At 39.8% G+C, this 15,444-nt stretch overlaps 1 protein-coding gene across 3 annotated transcripts in view; it reads left to right on the top strand.

The window, feature by feature from the left end:
- LOC141476666 (E3 ubiquitin-protein ligase NEDD4-like) overlaps nucleotides 1-15,444 on the top strand; it is a 104,213-nt gene that overhangs the window by 23,339 nt on the left and 65,430 nt on the right. For 2 of the 3 annotated variants that reach the window (XM_074165464.1, XM_074165465.1), the window contains exons 2-4: nucleotides 37-118; nucleotides 4,606-4,644; nucleotides 7,408-7,461. Coding sequence is in view for 1 of the 3 variants with exons in the window: in XM_074165463.1 (XP_074021564.1) it covers nucleotides 11,032-12,207 (1,176 nt within the window). In the remaining 2 variants the exon portion in view is untranslated. Of the gene's footprint in view, nucleotides 1-36; nucleotides 119-4,605; nucleotides 4,645-7,407; nucleotides 7,462-10,061; nucleotides 10,130-10,981; nucleotides 12,208-15,444 lie in introns of those variants that run through there. The other variant, XM_074165463.1, reaches the window with a different exon arrangement.

Here is a 15,444-nt window from a genome sequence, read left to right as displayed (position 1 = left end):
CTATATTCCTATTAAATATGACGTCTTCTTTTGCAGTGACCCATACGTGAAACTTTCCTTGTATGTAGCAGATGAGAACAGAGAACTTGCTCTTGTGCAGACAAAAACTATTAAAAAGGTATGTATATACTCTTTTTTATTCCGTTGTTTTGGAAATATTAAAGAATACTGGAAGAGAATTCTATAACCTAATACGACACATTTAAACTACTACATTAATGTATAGCAACTAAATAATGTATTTTTGTTTTCAAACCAAAATAAGTGCATGCATTTTCAGTGTGCATGATCTGTTGACAGAATCTAACATGTTGCATATTATTCTCTAAAGCTTGGCTTATCAAATCTCATTACATCATTCGCTGTTTCTTTTATGAAAGTCATATTTCAATGAAAGGCATAGCTGAAATAAAGATCTAAGGAATTCTGCTTTAATTATCATTGATTTCACTTTTAGCAAAAATGATCATTCTTTAATGTTCCCTTTCAAAATTTCCTTTTTCAAAATGTTTTCCTAATATGGGACTTTAAAATAGACAAATAACAGAAGATACTGTAAGAAAAGCCTGGAAATCCACTAAAAATATTTTTGGTTTCATTATCAATTAGAACCAAAATTAAATTTTATTTGGTTTCTTAATTTCATTCCACCCCAAACCAAAATTCCACTAGGGAATATTTATCATTATCAGAGCCCTAAGATTTTAGAAGGATGATACTTTTTTTTAAAAAATTTTTTTTTTTTTTTTAACATTTGCTGGTAGTTGATGGCAGAGAGGAAAAAAATCATAACCCATATGAAAAGCAAGGGAAAAAGAATAAGTTGTCATTTTTATGAAGGTATTTAGAATCAACAATGATTCAATTGAAATAATTGCAAAACAGAGTAGTGAGGAAAATTGTGTTACTGAAAACACAAGATAGCATGGTGCTGTTCTAAAATCAGAACATTAGGTGTCATGAGAAACCCAATGTGAAATCCCGGAAGCATGGAAGATTCAAGCAGAACTTTTCACAGGACCCAGGGCATATTTGATGTAGGCAAGTAAAAGTAATTTTTAAAGGATGTTGATCACATCCAGAGCTTTATTCATTTTCTGATTCCGTTTTTTAAATTCATTTAATATTTTAATTTTTTTTTAATCCTTACTAGAATAACATTGCCCTTATTTGAAAAGCTGTTTCTGCTATAAAAGCATGATTACTAAAGACACGGCATATTCAGCTCCTACACATTTGAGGTGTAATGGCTACAGTGCAAAGCGTGAGGAGAGGTTGAAATGAGAGCATTAGATTGGGAATGAGGTTCTGACATTACTGCAGATCTGAAGCGATACTTACCAGCTTTGGAGAGAAAGGAGAATAAGAAAGCTTCCGAGAAGACTACCATAATTAAGATAAAACGTTATAAGGATGGGAAAAATACTGCATTGATTGTATCAAGGAAGGGATAAATTCAGTGCTGCCCTAGGAAGGAAGAGAAAAAGGACAATGTTGCAACCCAGCTGTAGACAGGGCTGAGGATGAGGTGGTGGTGATGATGATGATGATGTATTCCTGGGGTTGCATCTGCCTTTTTTCACTGTTTTTGTAACTGTCACTTAAAGCCTGGACTTTCTCAGTCATTTCCATAATAGTAATATTAACTCATCTATTGGAAAGTTCTAGTAAGTCATTTCTGTTTTGAATTGTTAAATTTCATCTCAAGACTTCTGCCCTCAAAGCAGTACTTTTCCTATGCAATTTGCAACCTCTGTTTATTTCATAAACAGCAAATATCATCAGTATGTCTTGATTTTTAGTTAAAATCATTAACAAAAAACACGGAGGAAAATCAGTCTCAGGAGTGGTTCTGAAAGACACTGCCAGTTATCTCCTTCAGCTCTGTGACATTTAATATGACGCCATCTAACCCTTCACTAGTTTCTTGTTTTTCTACTCCTTTTGTCTTCCTCAGTTTAACGGGTACCTTTCTGTATGGCACTGCCTCGCAGGAGTGCCTGCAAGAGAGCAGAAGTTCCTGCTATTTATTCTCCTTTCCCGTTACCTGGGCAGTTGTCTGACTCGTGTCCTGCTGTCCAGCTGGACCCAGACTTAGGAGGGGCTCATTTACAGCCAAGGGATTCAATGCAATTGTTTCCTTACTCTGAAAAAATGAAGTTATCAGGAAAATTTCAGATTGATCTGGCACGATCTAGCTGTGTTGAGTTTCTGAGGCTTTTTGTTTTGATTTACCTCCCTCCACACATTCGGTTATTCCAACTGTAAGATTTGATTAATGACTCATGTTTGCTTTTGGAGCCATGTTTTGAATAGGCTGTTGGAAATGCTCTTCTTTCTGCAGTAGAAAAAGCTGTATTTGCTCTTTGCCTTCTTATGATCTTGTCAGATGCTCAGTATGTTTTTTAAATTCCTGCTACTAGGCTTGTGATTTCATGTGTCAATTCTTTTAAAAGTCTGGATGAAGATTATCCAGTTTCCTCAATTTGACTGTGCTGAGCTCTGAAGACTTCACTTCTACATCAGTTGTGACAACTTCTATCTTCATCCTGGTCCCTCTTAGTCATTCTGCCTTTCCCATATGTAATGTTAAACGTAATTTCCCATATCTAAATGTTCTTAGTCTCCCCATTGAGCTTCATTGCTTGGTAGCATCATTTCTGTCTGTGTTCTCGTTTCATTTATATAGTTGAAAAACCTTCTTTGTGTTTGTTCTAATATCCTGTGGAAGATCTAACTCAGCTTGACTCTTGGCAGTTCTTTATCTGTACAATACTTGCCCTTTTTAGGATGTAGCTCTTTTTGCTGATGAGTCTTTTTGTTGTTGTTTCCCTGCTAATGTCCTTTATGAAGTAATTCATGCATTTATTTCTGGAGCCTTTCTTTACAAGTGCTTTTCTCCTTTGCTAAGATTCTAGTGTTTGTACTTTCTGACTTGACCGACTAATTGTTTGACTTGTGAAGGTGGAAGAAATTTCTACCACTTATAGGGCATTTACCAAAAATGTGCTGCTTAATACATCAAATATTTCCTGAAATTTGTATTTGTGGTTAAGCAACATTCAAAATTAATGCATTATTGATGGACAGTAGTGCTCTCAAATTTAGTACGAGACCATGCTTCATTTGTTAAATTACATGGAACCACTCTTGCCAATGACAATTGTTAAATTACATGGAACCACTCTTGCCAATGACAGCCACATTTGATGACTACAACTATTTAAAAAGTAACTTTTTTTCTTATTGCTTCATTATTTTTTTTTACTGAATACATTTGTACTTGTTAAGACAAAAGAGCTGAAAGTTTCTCTCTGCCCCCAACCCCTAGCCCCCCTACCCTTTACCTACACTCATTTTACTCTTTTCATCTACCCTTTACAGCAGTCTCTTCTTTCATGAAATATTTTCCTGCTCTGTCATAAGACTATTCAGGGTAAGCAGGTAGAACTTCTCTGAGAGTACAACTGTTGACCGGCTGCATAGCTGTTCATATAGGTTTAGAGTTTCATCTTTTTTATACTCTTATTTCCTTTTGTCCTCCTTTTCCCCCCTAAACTTTCTGGAACAAAGTTTGCAAATTTCCAACTCCGATTTCATTGCTAACTAGTTCCATGTCTGCTGGGTTGGGATTGAGCCCCAGTTTGAGTGGGAAGGAGCCGCTGTGATGACAGGAGTGTGTGGGGCGCTGCAGTGTGGCCCCTCTGTTTCCCTTTGGTGGGGAGCTGCGGTGCGGGGAGCCCCCGTGCCCTGGCCACCCCACATCTAACGGATCTGTGTCCCGGAGTCAGATAAACAGCCCCCAGACCTCGCTCTGCTCTAACAAAATGTTGGTGTGTGAAGAGCCAGTTTTTACTGTCAGCTCTTCCGGTAAATCTCTGCTGTGTGAGAGAATGAGGGAATGATTTGGCATGAAAACAAAACCATTGGACATATCAGACTTGTTTTTAAATTTATCCAAATTTGAATTGCCCAAATTATTAATGTTTGTAGTTCTAATCTCCTTTTTTGTCAGTTTTTTATTTTATGCTTGAGCTCCCTTCAGATTGCAACCTGTGTGCATATTCATTCTGTACGTTTTATTCAGGTTATTAATACAAAATTCAAATCCTCCATAGGCTTGAGGGAGATTAGGAAGAGTATCATACCTATTCAAAGGAAATAATCTTTCCTTTTGTTCTTTTTTTTTTTTTTCTGTTTAATACACAGTATAAATCTTGTCCTTATTTTTGTAGCCCTAAAGTTGTCCCTGTGTTTAAAAAAATACATATTTTTTTTTTTCATCTGGGTTTAAATGAATCTCAAGGATGAGATGAAATGTCTCCAGGTTTTATTTCTATAGGTTCTCAGTGACTTGCCTTTTACTCATAGAATCCTATTTATACTTAACATCTATTTTAGGATCATCTGACTCAAATATCCTCCCACATTTGTTTTACTCACTAGAGAATTTCTAAATAATTTGGTGGCAACTTTTTTATAACATGCTGTTTTCTCCTTTCTTTTTTTTCCTAGAAAATTGTCACTTGTATGCACATTTAGATGATTACAAAATGGCAAACCTAAAGAAATTTTAGTATGTAAATATGTTTATTTCTTTTACAGACACTGAATCCAAAATGGAATGAAGAATTTTATTTTAGAGTAAGTTTCCCTTTACTTGCAATCATTATTATGACATGTACAATTAATCATGTGGCTTTTTATATGGTTGGGAAGAAGCTTATTTTTTATTTGTTGTTTATATGTTTACATAAAAAAATTCTTGTCCTGGTGTAATTGCTCATCTGCTTCTGTAGTGATGGAATGTTCAACAGAAATTGGCATAAGGTTAATTAGAAATGGACTGTTTCCCAATTTGGGATTTTATTTAGAGTAAGTTTTGAGTTAATTCATCTGGCAAATAAAAAGTTCTTTTTACTTGAAAATGTATTTTTAGCAGAGCATGTTCGCTGTGGTTTTAACATGTTAATGCAGTGGTAAATAATCAAGAGTTATTTCCAAAAGCTGTATGAAATTTAAATTATCATAGCAAAAAATAATGAAATACAAATGTAGGGAAGGAAGACAGAAAAAGTCATTTCTCTTGGCCTTTATGTTACTTGCCAAAAAGGTCAAAATATGTTTGGGTTATTTCTGTAGTTCCATTTCAATATTTGTAGATCTTGCTTAAAATGAAAACCAAGTTATAGCTATAATGGAGTGATTTTTATCAGAAAAAATATTTTTAAGTAGTTGAAAGTGCTAAAGAAGGGGTTAAAATAGTGATTATCAAAACCAACATAATATAAATGAGAAGGGTGATAGCAACTGTGTTACTTAATTGCTGAAAATATTTTTCCAAAGAAGAATGACTTAATTTAAGTGCAGCTGTAGCTTTCACAAAAGAAGATGAGGTAGAATTGCAGTGGTTTTTAAAATTTAATCTTAAACAGCTGCTTGAGAAAAGATGTCATTGTAGTTTGTTAAATACGGGTATCATATTGAACATTGTTTATAGAGGCTTAGCAATTGGCTGTCTTGCTAATAGGATCTTTCAGATAGATAGTTCCCACCAATATAACTGTTAATACACAGGGTTTTGAGGCTTAAGGGGAATTTTTATTTTTAAAGGTGTTCCAAATAGCTTTTCTAGGTTTTACAGCTGGGTAATACATATGTAAAACCATCTTTATCTAATGAAATACTTTGATTTTTATCATGTGCTCCAAAGGGAGAATATGGGCTCACACTTTTTAAAGTTCTGCAGCCTCCATAGGAACTGCCTTGACAGTAAATTACAGCCGGGCCTAAGGTTTTCTATTTTCATCCCACTGATGTTTGCCCACCTCTCGTCACAGAGGTGGCTTTGCCCTGGGGCAGTTTAAGCTGCCTGCCTGTAAAAGTGCAGAGCTGTTTCAATACTGTAATTTCCCTAGAAGGTCATTACCCCAGTGAGAGAGCATTTTGTACTCAAGTGTTTAAATGTCTTTGCCTTCAGCATAGAGGACAAATTATATATATAGAGAGAGAGATTGCCATCCTGCGCATTGCACAGAAGAGGGAAGGGGAAGAAAGTTTTAGGCTGTTTATCTATTTGAAGACATTTCAGGCTCTCCCAGATTCCATCCCGACTGCATATGGGATTCAGAAATGGATGACCTCTCCTCCATAAGCCCATCTCTGTGAATACTGGTCTCATAAACACGCTGACTTGTAAGACAGACTGTAAGGAACAAATTCATGTGTTTTAAAGTGAAATATATTTCCTCGGGATTAAGCAAGCTTGTTATGTGTATTTGTGCTTATAATTTTAACTGATATTATTCAGGGTAGTCTTTCTAATTATATACTTTTCCCAGGAAAAGAGAATACCCAAAACTGCCATAATTAGCGTTGCTTAAACTACAGATCTAGTTCATAAAAGCTCGGTTAAAACATTTTGAAAATCACAGAATCCTAAAATCCTGAACAGTAGTGTGGATATAGAATATAATGCATACCCTTTTTTGTGTGTCACAATTCTCTGATTTTCTCAAAACTGGGAAGTTCATTGTCACCCCCACAGAATTATCAGCCCATTGTGGAATATTGTTTCTAAATTTTCTTAATTAAAGATATTGGACATGGTGAAATCTGGCTTACAAAGGCTCTCTGAAAAAAATATATCAAGTGGATCAAATACTATAGAACTTTTTTCTTGTTTAATAGTGACTGTTTTGTCTTCCTACCAGTTTGTTTGTTTGTTTGTTTGTTTTCCTTTTACATGTTGGTAATCTTTCTGCTTAAATTTACTTCAATGTAAATAATTTTCTGGGGGTATATTTGCTGCTTCCAAGTGCTGGAGAGGCTTCTGTTGTGTTTCCCACAGGTTTGTGTGGTACATGAGCTAGAAATGGTGAGTGATGGACAGTGCGAGAGATAGATGATCATGGAATTCTGAAAGAAATACAGTAAAACTCTTGCTCCCTACAGTTTAGTTGAGCTTTGCAGCTGTAGAACAAAAAAAATCTGGGCGCTCTGATAGTCTGTCCAGCCTGGGACTTGTTCCCAAAACACAGCACTTTTCTGGCAGGCCACCTTTCCTGAGATCACGGTAGCTTGGCTAGTGTCCGGGAGGCCACTGAAGCCGCCCCACTAGCCTTTCTGAGGGTGACATCGGAGAGAAGCAGCCTGCCTTGCCAGGGGTCTGACATTGAACACAGCAAGTGAGAGCTTTTAGCGTTGCCTGCTGGGCTAGTTCTAGTCGCAGCAGGGTTTACAAACAAAGTGGTCTAGTGCTTCAGTTTAAGTAAAACTAAAGCTTTACGCAAACCCCACTAGCCCTGTTCTGTTTGCCCTGGTTTAATCACGGTATGAGCGGGTACCCATGTATTGTTACCACCAAGCTCCTGAACCTAATCTGATGTTGTTTGAATTTTCTCATAGGTAAACCCAACCAATCATCGTCTCCTGTTTGAAGTGTTTGATGAAAACAGATTGGTGAGTGCTTGTCTTGATTGTGTTTTACTAAACACAAGGCTCTGTGTAATGCACCTGATGAAAATATAGCACATCTTAAAGGTGGTTTTTTGTCTGTTGTTTAAAAGTGTGCTAAAAAATATAGCTAGAAGCACAAAAAGTATCTGATTTTGGGGACTAATAGAGCATTAAACACAAAAGTAGTAACCTGTTGGATCAGACCAAAATGATCCTCTGTAACCCACTATTCTGACAGTGAAAACCTCATCTTATTCTTCCTTAGGTGTCTCCACTGCAAACCAATGAAGTCACAACCTTTTTAGTCACTTAGAAGGCAGCTGCTTCATCCCCTGGTCATTTTAGTGTCTCTTTCCTGTACCTTTTAATATTTCTGCATGTGTTTTTGGGACGTGGTTGCCAGAGCTGCACCTTGTACTCAAGATGTGGGTATAAGAAGGTTTAGGGTAATGGCAAAATAATGCTCTCTCTTATGTTTTCAGTTCTCTGCCTCATAATGCCCTGCACATCGCTAGTGTTTTTAGTCTGCAGCTTAATTTGTCTGATGCAGTTGCTCTTCCAGAGAAGTCTTCCAACATCTTAGGCCTTCTTGCTTTTTTGTGATTAAGTAAATAAGTTTTTCACATAGACATCTATGGAATAAGTGACAGTGTCGTTCTGAACATCCTGGCTTAATATCCCAGTGCAGTGGTGTACTGGGTGAATGACTCTGGGGTTTTGTCTGGTGAGAATTGTAACGCCGTCTCTTTGGTTTAGAGATCAGGTGTTAATGCTTTCTTGGTTGGGTGCAGTACAACCTCTACTAAACATGTTTGCTTTGTGAAGATTAGGATCAGTATTGTGGAGATCCTTTTATTGAAAAAACCTCACTATGGAAACATCTGTCTTCAAAAATTATATTCTTTTCCTCTGTCTTCCTATTAAGTATAGAGCAAAGGAAAACGTACAAGCTGTAATCTTGTGGGGGAAAAGAGGACTTCTAGCCAAAGGATTATATCTTCCTTTAGGAGGAAGTAAGTCAGTGAATCTGTGATGATGTGTATTTAGAGTGGGCTGAGTGTGAGCATATTTATTGGCATGTAATGACCACTTGCACTATCAAAACTGTCCTATGCCTTTTGAACTTAAAGGATGTTATCAGTAAGTTGTTCCCAGTGTTGAGGTCCTCTCCCGTTGCCAGCCGATGCAGACAGCATTGCAGCAGAGCTGCTGTACCTGTAACCGTGCGGCAGTGGGTGTGAGCCTGGGCTCGGGGTGTGCTGACGTTACTGGGTGGCGTGTGTGTGGTTGGGGGGGGCTGGAATATGTTTGTGTCGGCAAGGAGGACAGAGCAAGAGGCTTGGCTGTGGCCTGGAGAGGGCAATGGCAGGCATGGGGATGTCTGTGGGTGGTGGTGACAGGGTGCCGATTCAGGATAATATTCTATACGCAGGGACAGCTGAGAAACAACAGTTTTGGTAGCCTCGATTCGCATATATTGCTTAAGATTTTCAATTTTCTGTATGCAGGACCAGCCTTATGCTGGTGGGTTTGGTACTTTTTTGTTGTTGAAGCGTTTTCTGTTCATTGTTCCTGTGCCCCCGCTTCTGACAGCCATCTGCCCTTGGGCTCATAACCTGCTTGCAGAGGCAGCAGCCTGGGGTTCAGGAGCCGTTGGTTCCTTTCAGAAGGTGTTCTGAGCTAGCAACAAAGCAAGGACATTGGGATTTTTAGAGCAGCGTATTCCCATCAGGTTGTTTACAGAAGGAGGAGACATTGAAACTGATTATTTTTGCTTTACTCTGAAAAACTTAATGTTTGCATGGGTTTTATTGCAAGAACTTTGTTTCTTCTTCATGCTCCCAAATTATCCCAAAGCACTTTCTGTCTTTATAATGCGTCCTTCCCTTTCTGTCTCCCAAGCAAAGTAGAGAATAGATGATGCAGGCTTCATCTTTGGGAAAAGAGAGATTGTGTACTTGGATAATACATTTTATCTGAAAAATAAGATAAAATAATATCAGCACCTGTGCTTCCACAAGGCAGTGTATAATACTGTTGCACTGTAGAAGCTATTCATGTTTTTCTTCTTGTTGGCTCATAGTCCACTTAAAACAATAGGGGATTGTGCTGTCTGTTGGCAGTTTTATCGTTTTAAGCTTCCATTTCTCTTGTGATTGGTCATTTTCTGTCTTTTGAAAACAAGCTGCTTGCAAACAGAGGTTTAAGTGTCTGTCTAGAGTATTGACCCTCCACCTACAAATTTTCAGAGCTGTTGTCAAAACTTAGGCTTTCAAGTTCTCCCAGGGAGTAAATGTCCGTGTATTGAAATGAAGCTACGCTTCTTGCTAAACAGAGTTTCTTTTCCAGTATGTGCTACAAGTGCTATTGGGAGCACACTTCAAGTGTGAGTATCCTCAGACCGCTGAGTTTCTGCATTGCAATAGAGCTGATTTAGGGTGTTTGGTTTACGTTTTGATGTATCCTGTCTGTCTGTTCGTCTTCTGAGGTCTTTTGGCTCTCGGAGAGCGTAACTGTATTCCGTGCTGGCAGTCACACTCGTGGTAATATTCTAACTTTCTCGCTGGAGGCTGGCCAGCAATGGGCAGAGTTTCTCTACGGTGTTTTAGACAAATCGGTACAAAACGACATGCAGCACCCGTCTCCGGTTTTCCCTCGTCTTTACTGCCTGGTAAAACTGAAAAAGAAACTTTGTCTCCTGCCATCTTGCACATTTCTGCGGCTTTTATTGTGTGAGAAATCTTTGCCATATGTACGATTGCTTGCTTTGTTGTAATTTTTAATTCTTAGAAGGGACTGCACAGGGTAGTGTAGGTTATGTTGTGTTCATAGGGACAATGTAAAAATTGCAGCTTTTTAAAGGCAAGAAGTTTGTTGCTTAATCATGTTATGAGCACAGTTAAAACTGAAAGCGTAACCGTGCTATATTTATTCATATTCTGCCATGATAGCCTAATGCTGTAACACACACCAAAATGTTAAGCATGAAATAATGTTCCTCATTTGCATGTGGAGTTGACTTAAACTTTTAACACTAACTCAAAGTGGTTTTGTTGTAGTTAAGTTTTGGGTTATGTGCTTTATACAAATGTGCCTTGTGAGTACGCTGGGGTTTAGATTTATAGCAGTGCCGAGTGTGTTCGCTGCCTTAGTCAGCTGTGAGAGCTCTCCCGCTGGGGCCGCTCCTCTCTGATGGAAAAGGAGCAGCTGGGAAGGTGCTGTTTCAGGCTCTTGCTGGCATTAAAAAAAAAAAAAAAAAAAAAAAAAAAAAAAGAAAAGAAAAAACAAACCCTCCCCGCAGCTTACACTGGAGAGGGGGGACCAGGCCACGTGACTCCCACCATCCTACCCTATGTCCCAGTGTGTAGGAGCGCTGATTGCTCTTACCCAATCATGCCTGGAATGCCGCTTGCCACTTGGGCTATTTCTGCTATCTGTCGCTATCAGGGCTGCAGTGCTAACAGTTTGGCAGATGGGACACTTTTTCTTGGAGTTTATGTCTTTGGTTTTTAACTTCTGGCAGTGCCTGAATTGTTGCTGTTCTCCCTCTCCTTTTCTTCTCTCTGTAAAACCATGGCCCATCGGCTGCGGTTTCATTTTGGCTCTGGGCGAAGCAACACAGCCCCCGAATCAGAGATCCTCGACCGGGAGAGGGAAGATGACTTTTTCATGGCATTCCACACTTTGCCAAGAAGAAACAGTCCTCACGCCTTCTCCCGACATGGAGCGGATTATGGTGGTGGCAGCGATTTGCAAGAGGTGGGCTCCTTAAAAAGGAGTACATCCATGTTTATTCCCCAGCTGCTGAACAGCATTGATGTGCGGCCAACGAGAAGCTCGTCAATGCAGATCTCTCTTCAGCGCAAAGCTGCGAACGGCTGTGCGGACGAGTGCGCAACCCTGGAATCTCCTGAGGAGACACCTCCTTGTAAATTCTCAGACTTCAGGGAGCGTTACGCATCCCCTGTTGAAAACCGTTCTCCTCCAAACAGTCCAGAGGGAACTCCTGAACATCCTCCGCCCAGGCCCATGGAAGAGTTAGGGCAACAGATGAATGGAACTATTTGCTCTAATCGTAGAATATTTTGTACTATTCCTTCTAATAACCAGAGTGAGGACGCTTCATCAGCTACCCAAGAAGATGAGGCAAATGAAGCCGCTTCAGGTTTAAACATAAGTGGTGTGAGGATTCAGCATCGGGCTTCAAGTGCAGACGTGCCTCAGGTTACTCTGCTACCCTTTGGTACCGAGGCTCAAAATAATGCTCCCAGCCCTGAACCCCGGCGTTGGTCTTTGCAACACATGCCAGATATGTCAGCAAATTCAGGGAAAAAGTTCTTTGTTCTCCAGTTACAGCAACCGCAGACAAGTGGTACAGGTGCAGGAGGCGAATATAACTTTGGTTTTACTGGAACAAAAGGGGACAGATTGGTCAGGTATCCTCGGATACGGCTGGAAAGGAGTACTTCCTACCCTGTCCAGCCACCAATGGAAGAAAGCAGCCCCACAAATGATGGATCAAATTCAGAACTGCGTGGAAACGGCAGGAATGGGTCGGAAATGTCTAGAAGCGGTTCAGTAGAGCGGATTCCTCAAGGGCAGGGGGGATGCTTGTTTAAAATCAGACCAGATCAAAACACCAGGCAGCAGCACTTCAGAATTCTTGTCACCCGTGGTCCTGAAGAACAAAATCAGGTTGTTGGTAAAGAGGGTCGTGGCACCCCTGGGCCTACAACAGCCAGCCCCGCAGTAAGTATGTGCTGTGCTATAAAATACAGAATTGCCGTAGAAAGGCTTCTAGACTTGAGGCAACTGAAGCGCTTCCGTTGTTAGTGCTAGAATGTTCTGCATTTCTCTGGACAAGCCACGAATCATCTCTATTTCTAATCTAACGTAACTTAGCTCTCAGTTATGATTACATCCAGTGTAATATTTTAAGATCCTAATGTCACACATGTTTTCTTAATTCAGTGTTACATCAACTGGAAAGATTTTTAAAAATCAGAACATTCAAATGGCAAATTAAGTGTTCATGTTAATTTAGTTGGCTGAGAACTTGCTGCATGAAGAATTCTTCATGCACTCTGGTTTTAAAAACAAATTCTTTGACACCTTCTAAGTATAATGTACACGTGTGTACCTCTACACGCTTTTGAAATTTGTATTGTAGTGCAGTAAGACTATAGAAGGACTGCTAAGACTGTAGAAATCTTACAATAATTCCAATCAAGTTACTGACTTAGCAGATAAGGTATCAAGAAGTTAGGAAAAAAAAATAGCTTTCTTATAGGCTTTTTATTATTTTTTTTTGCCTTCTGGAAATTAAAACCACGTCCTCTTTTCTGTGTGCCACAAGTCCTGATCAAACAACTGCACAAGCAGCTCAGCACAGCTTAGTAAACTGTCGTCTTGTTTGTATGTGCTGTGATTTTGCTTCAAGATGACAAAATTAATCGTCTGGTTTTTCTTTGTTATAATGGGAGAAGACTGATGGTTTATGTTTTTAAGCCACTTTTGAAAAGACCAAAGTAGGAATGAAACTTAAGGGTTTAGATTAGTCATTTGCTTAAATTGCTTTCCTGTGCAATCTAACACTGCCCACTTGAGTTCCTGAGCGGAGAGATGCTGTATATAGAATAGTGAGCGCTCGGGCTCCAGCTGTGAAAACAGAGGCACTAGAGCAGATTTTGGGTTTCAGTGCTTGTGTGTGCTCCTTCTGCTCTTTCCTCCTGTGAAACGTTGCACGGGGACAACCACTCACCGCAGCAAGGCTCTAGGACGAATCTGCAGCTTTCCTGTGGAAAAGCTGATAGTCTTAAAGGTATTCCAGTATTACCTTCTCTTCAGCTTTTCAGTAGACATTGTGAGTAGAAAATCACAAAGTTGTCCTAAGCTTTTATTTTAAAAAAGTAAAATTTAAAAAAAACCCTCCCTTGCCAGTTCCAGGCTTCATCTCTGTCTCTCGAAGCTGGCACTTCTGATAAGCAGTGCACCGTATCTCTCCTGCCGGCCTGAGAACATCTCAGCAGGAGAATTTGGATTGCAGAAACTTCTCTGATTTTCTTCTTCATTTGACTTTCATGTATGCAGCACAGTATGTTAAGTCTTCTCATACTGAAATGAATCTAAATCTCAGACTAAAAATGAAATGTGTGGGGAAGTATGTCTGATTTTCCCTTTTCTGTGTACTCTCCCTTGTTCCTTTCCAGTCCTGGCTGTTACGGAACGGCACCATAACCAATTCTGTACGTAGCTATACTGTGTCAAGCCCAGTACAGAAGCATCAGAGTTTTACAGGTCTGTGCAGCTTGCGGAGAGCTGTGCCCCAGTGTCTCTGCAGTAGTTCTCCTACAGGATCTACCCCCCAAAGTCACTTCTTTGATCTTCACTGTCATGATGACTCACATACCAAAGACATACTTCAGTGTTTCCAGAGGAGAATTATGAAATTTGTTCCTGTGTGCTCTTAGTTTTAGTTACCATGGGGAATCAATTTAGTCAGCCATGAAGCGTGGCAGTCACAGAGGCGCTCAGTCCAAATGGTACTTGCATTCTTTAGTGCAAAAAGTTTCAAAAATAAAGAACTAATTGAAACTTAAAACTTTTTTGTGGTGTTTTCTCATATTTGTAGTAAGCCCAGAAATGCTGTGGGCAGAGGTGATTGGCTAGGCAAGGTGCCACAGGAAGTGTGGGCAATGAAAGCATTTTGGTGAAAGTTTTGCTTTATTTTGTCTACGTATAAAACATTCTTTAGTAAGGTGTCATTTTTAATCTATCCCACAGAAGTTTGTTTGGAGGACCTACTGTACTAAGTAAGGGTGTGCCTGAAATATTTGCTCTATTAAGCTGAGGGGAAAAGTTGTCGTGTTTTATAGTTGTTAGCTTAAAAAAAAGAATCCTAGGCTCTTCCAGTTAACGGCGTTAGTGTGTGTTTGATTGATACCGGGGCTGGGCCCGGGGCTGGAGGCAGCAGCTGCTACAGCCGTATTTATCCGCAGCGCAAACATCCAGGCGGGCGTCTGCAGTCCTACTGCTACCAAGTGTTTATGACCTTTCAAATATCTTCGCTTTTAGACAGAAGCAGTTTGGGGCAAGCAGGATGTATTTCATTACAAGTCATTATAAAATATTGAGTAAAGCATAAGCTTATGCCCAATCGTGAAAAATTTTATTTGGAAGCCTTGTTACAAATTCCTTTGACTGCTATGATATTTTATATGTCATGCAATAGGCTGCTGGGAAGTGTGTGTGTACCGTGGCACATAACAAATACTCACATTGTTTATAATGGAGGTCTGTGAGTGCATAGCTGTATTTGTGGGAAACACTTCAAAAATCTCATGTATTAGACAACTGTTTCAGAGACCTGACAAAGGCATCTTTGTTGTGATAAAAATACAAAGTGCCCTAACAAAATGGTGTAGTACTAGTACTGAATTATATTTAGTTAACAAACAGAAATGGCAACTCTCGACTCTGCAAGGCTTCATTTCTCACAACTCAGCTCTTGTTTTCCTTCCTTAGAAATAACTTTAGAATAAACGTTGTTGTGAAAGTACAGAGAATCTACTTATGCTCCTACAGATCCCAGCTGGGATTGGGGCATGTAAACCCAAAAGAGCAAACTAGGAGAAACACAGTTCAGCAGTCACGAAGGCCAAAATTCTGGGTTACACAGTGCCCAGAAGACTTGAACGTGGGCACCTCCAACGTGTGGCTCCTCCAGGCTGGTGCTGTGGCAAAGGACCGCCTGATTGCTGGAACTCTAGCTGGGACGCTGCCTTGGGCAAAAGTTCACTTATGTGAAAGTGGGAGCAGGGCTGGGGAACACATGCAGTGCACGTGGTGACTTTCACACGGACTCTGTGGGAAGTGGTTAAAAAGTTCTTCCGAAGAATGTGGAACTCGGTGGAACTAAGGAACTAGAAGTGCTGCTCCTCTCTCTGCTGTCCCAAAGGCTGTCACATCCACTCCCCTGCCGTACTC

This window comes from Numenius arquata, chromosome W (genome assembly GCF_964106895.1).
Source record: "Numenius arquata chromosome W, bNumArq3.hap1.1, whole genome shotgun sequence".
Classification (NCBI taxonomy): domain Eukaryota; kingdom Metazoa; phylum Chordata; class Aves; order Charadriiformes; family Scolopacidae; genus Numenius; species Numenius arquata.
The sequence above is the reverse complement of the archived record's forward strand: the minus strand, read 5'-3'. Positions and strand labels throughout refer to the sequence as shown.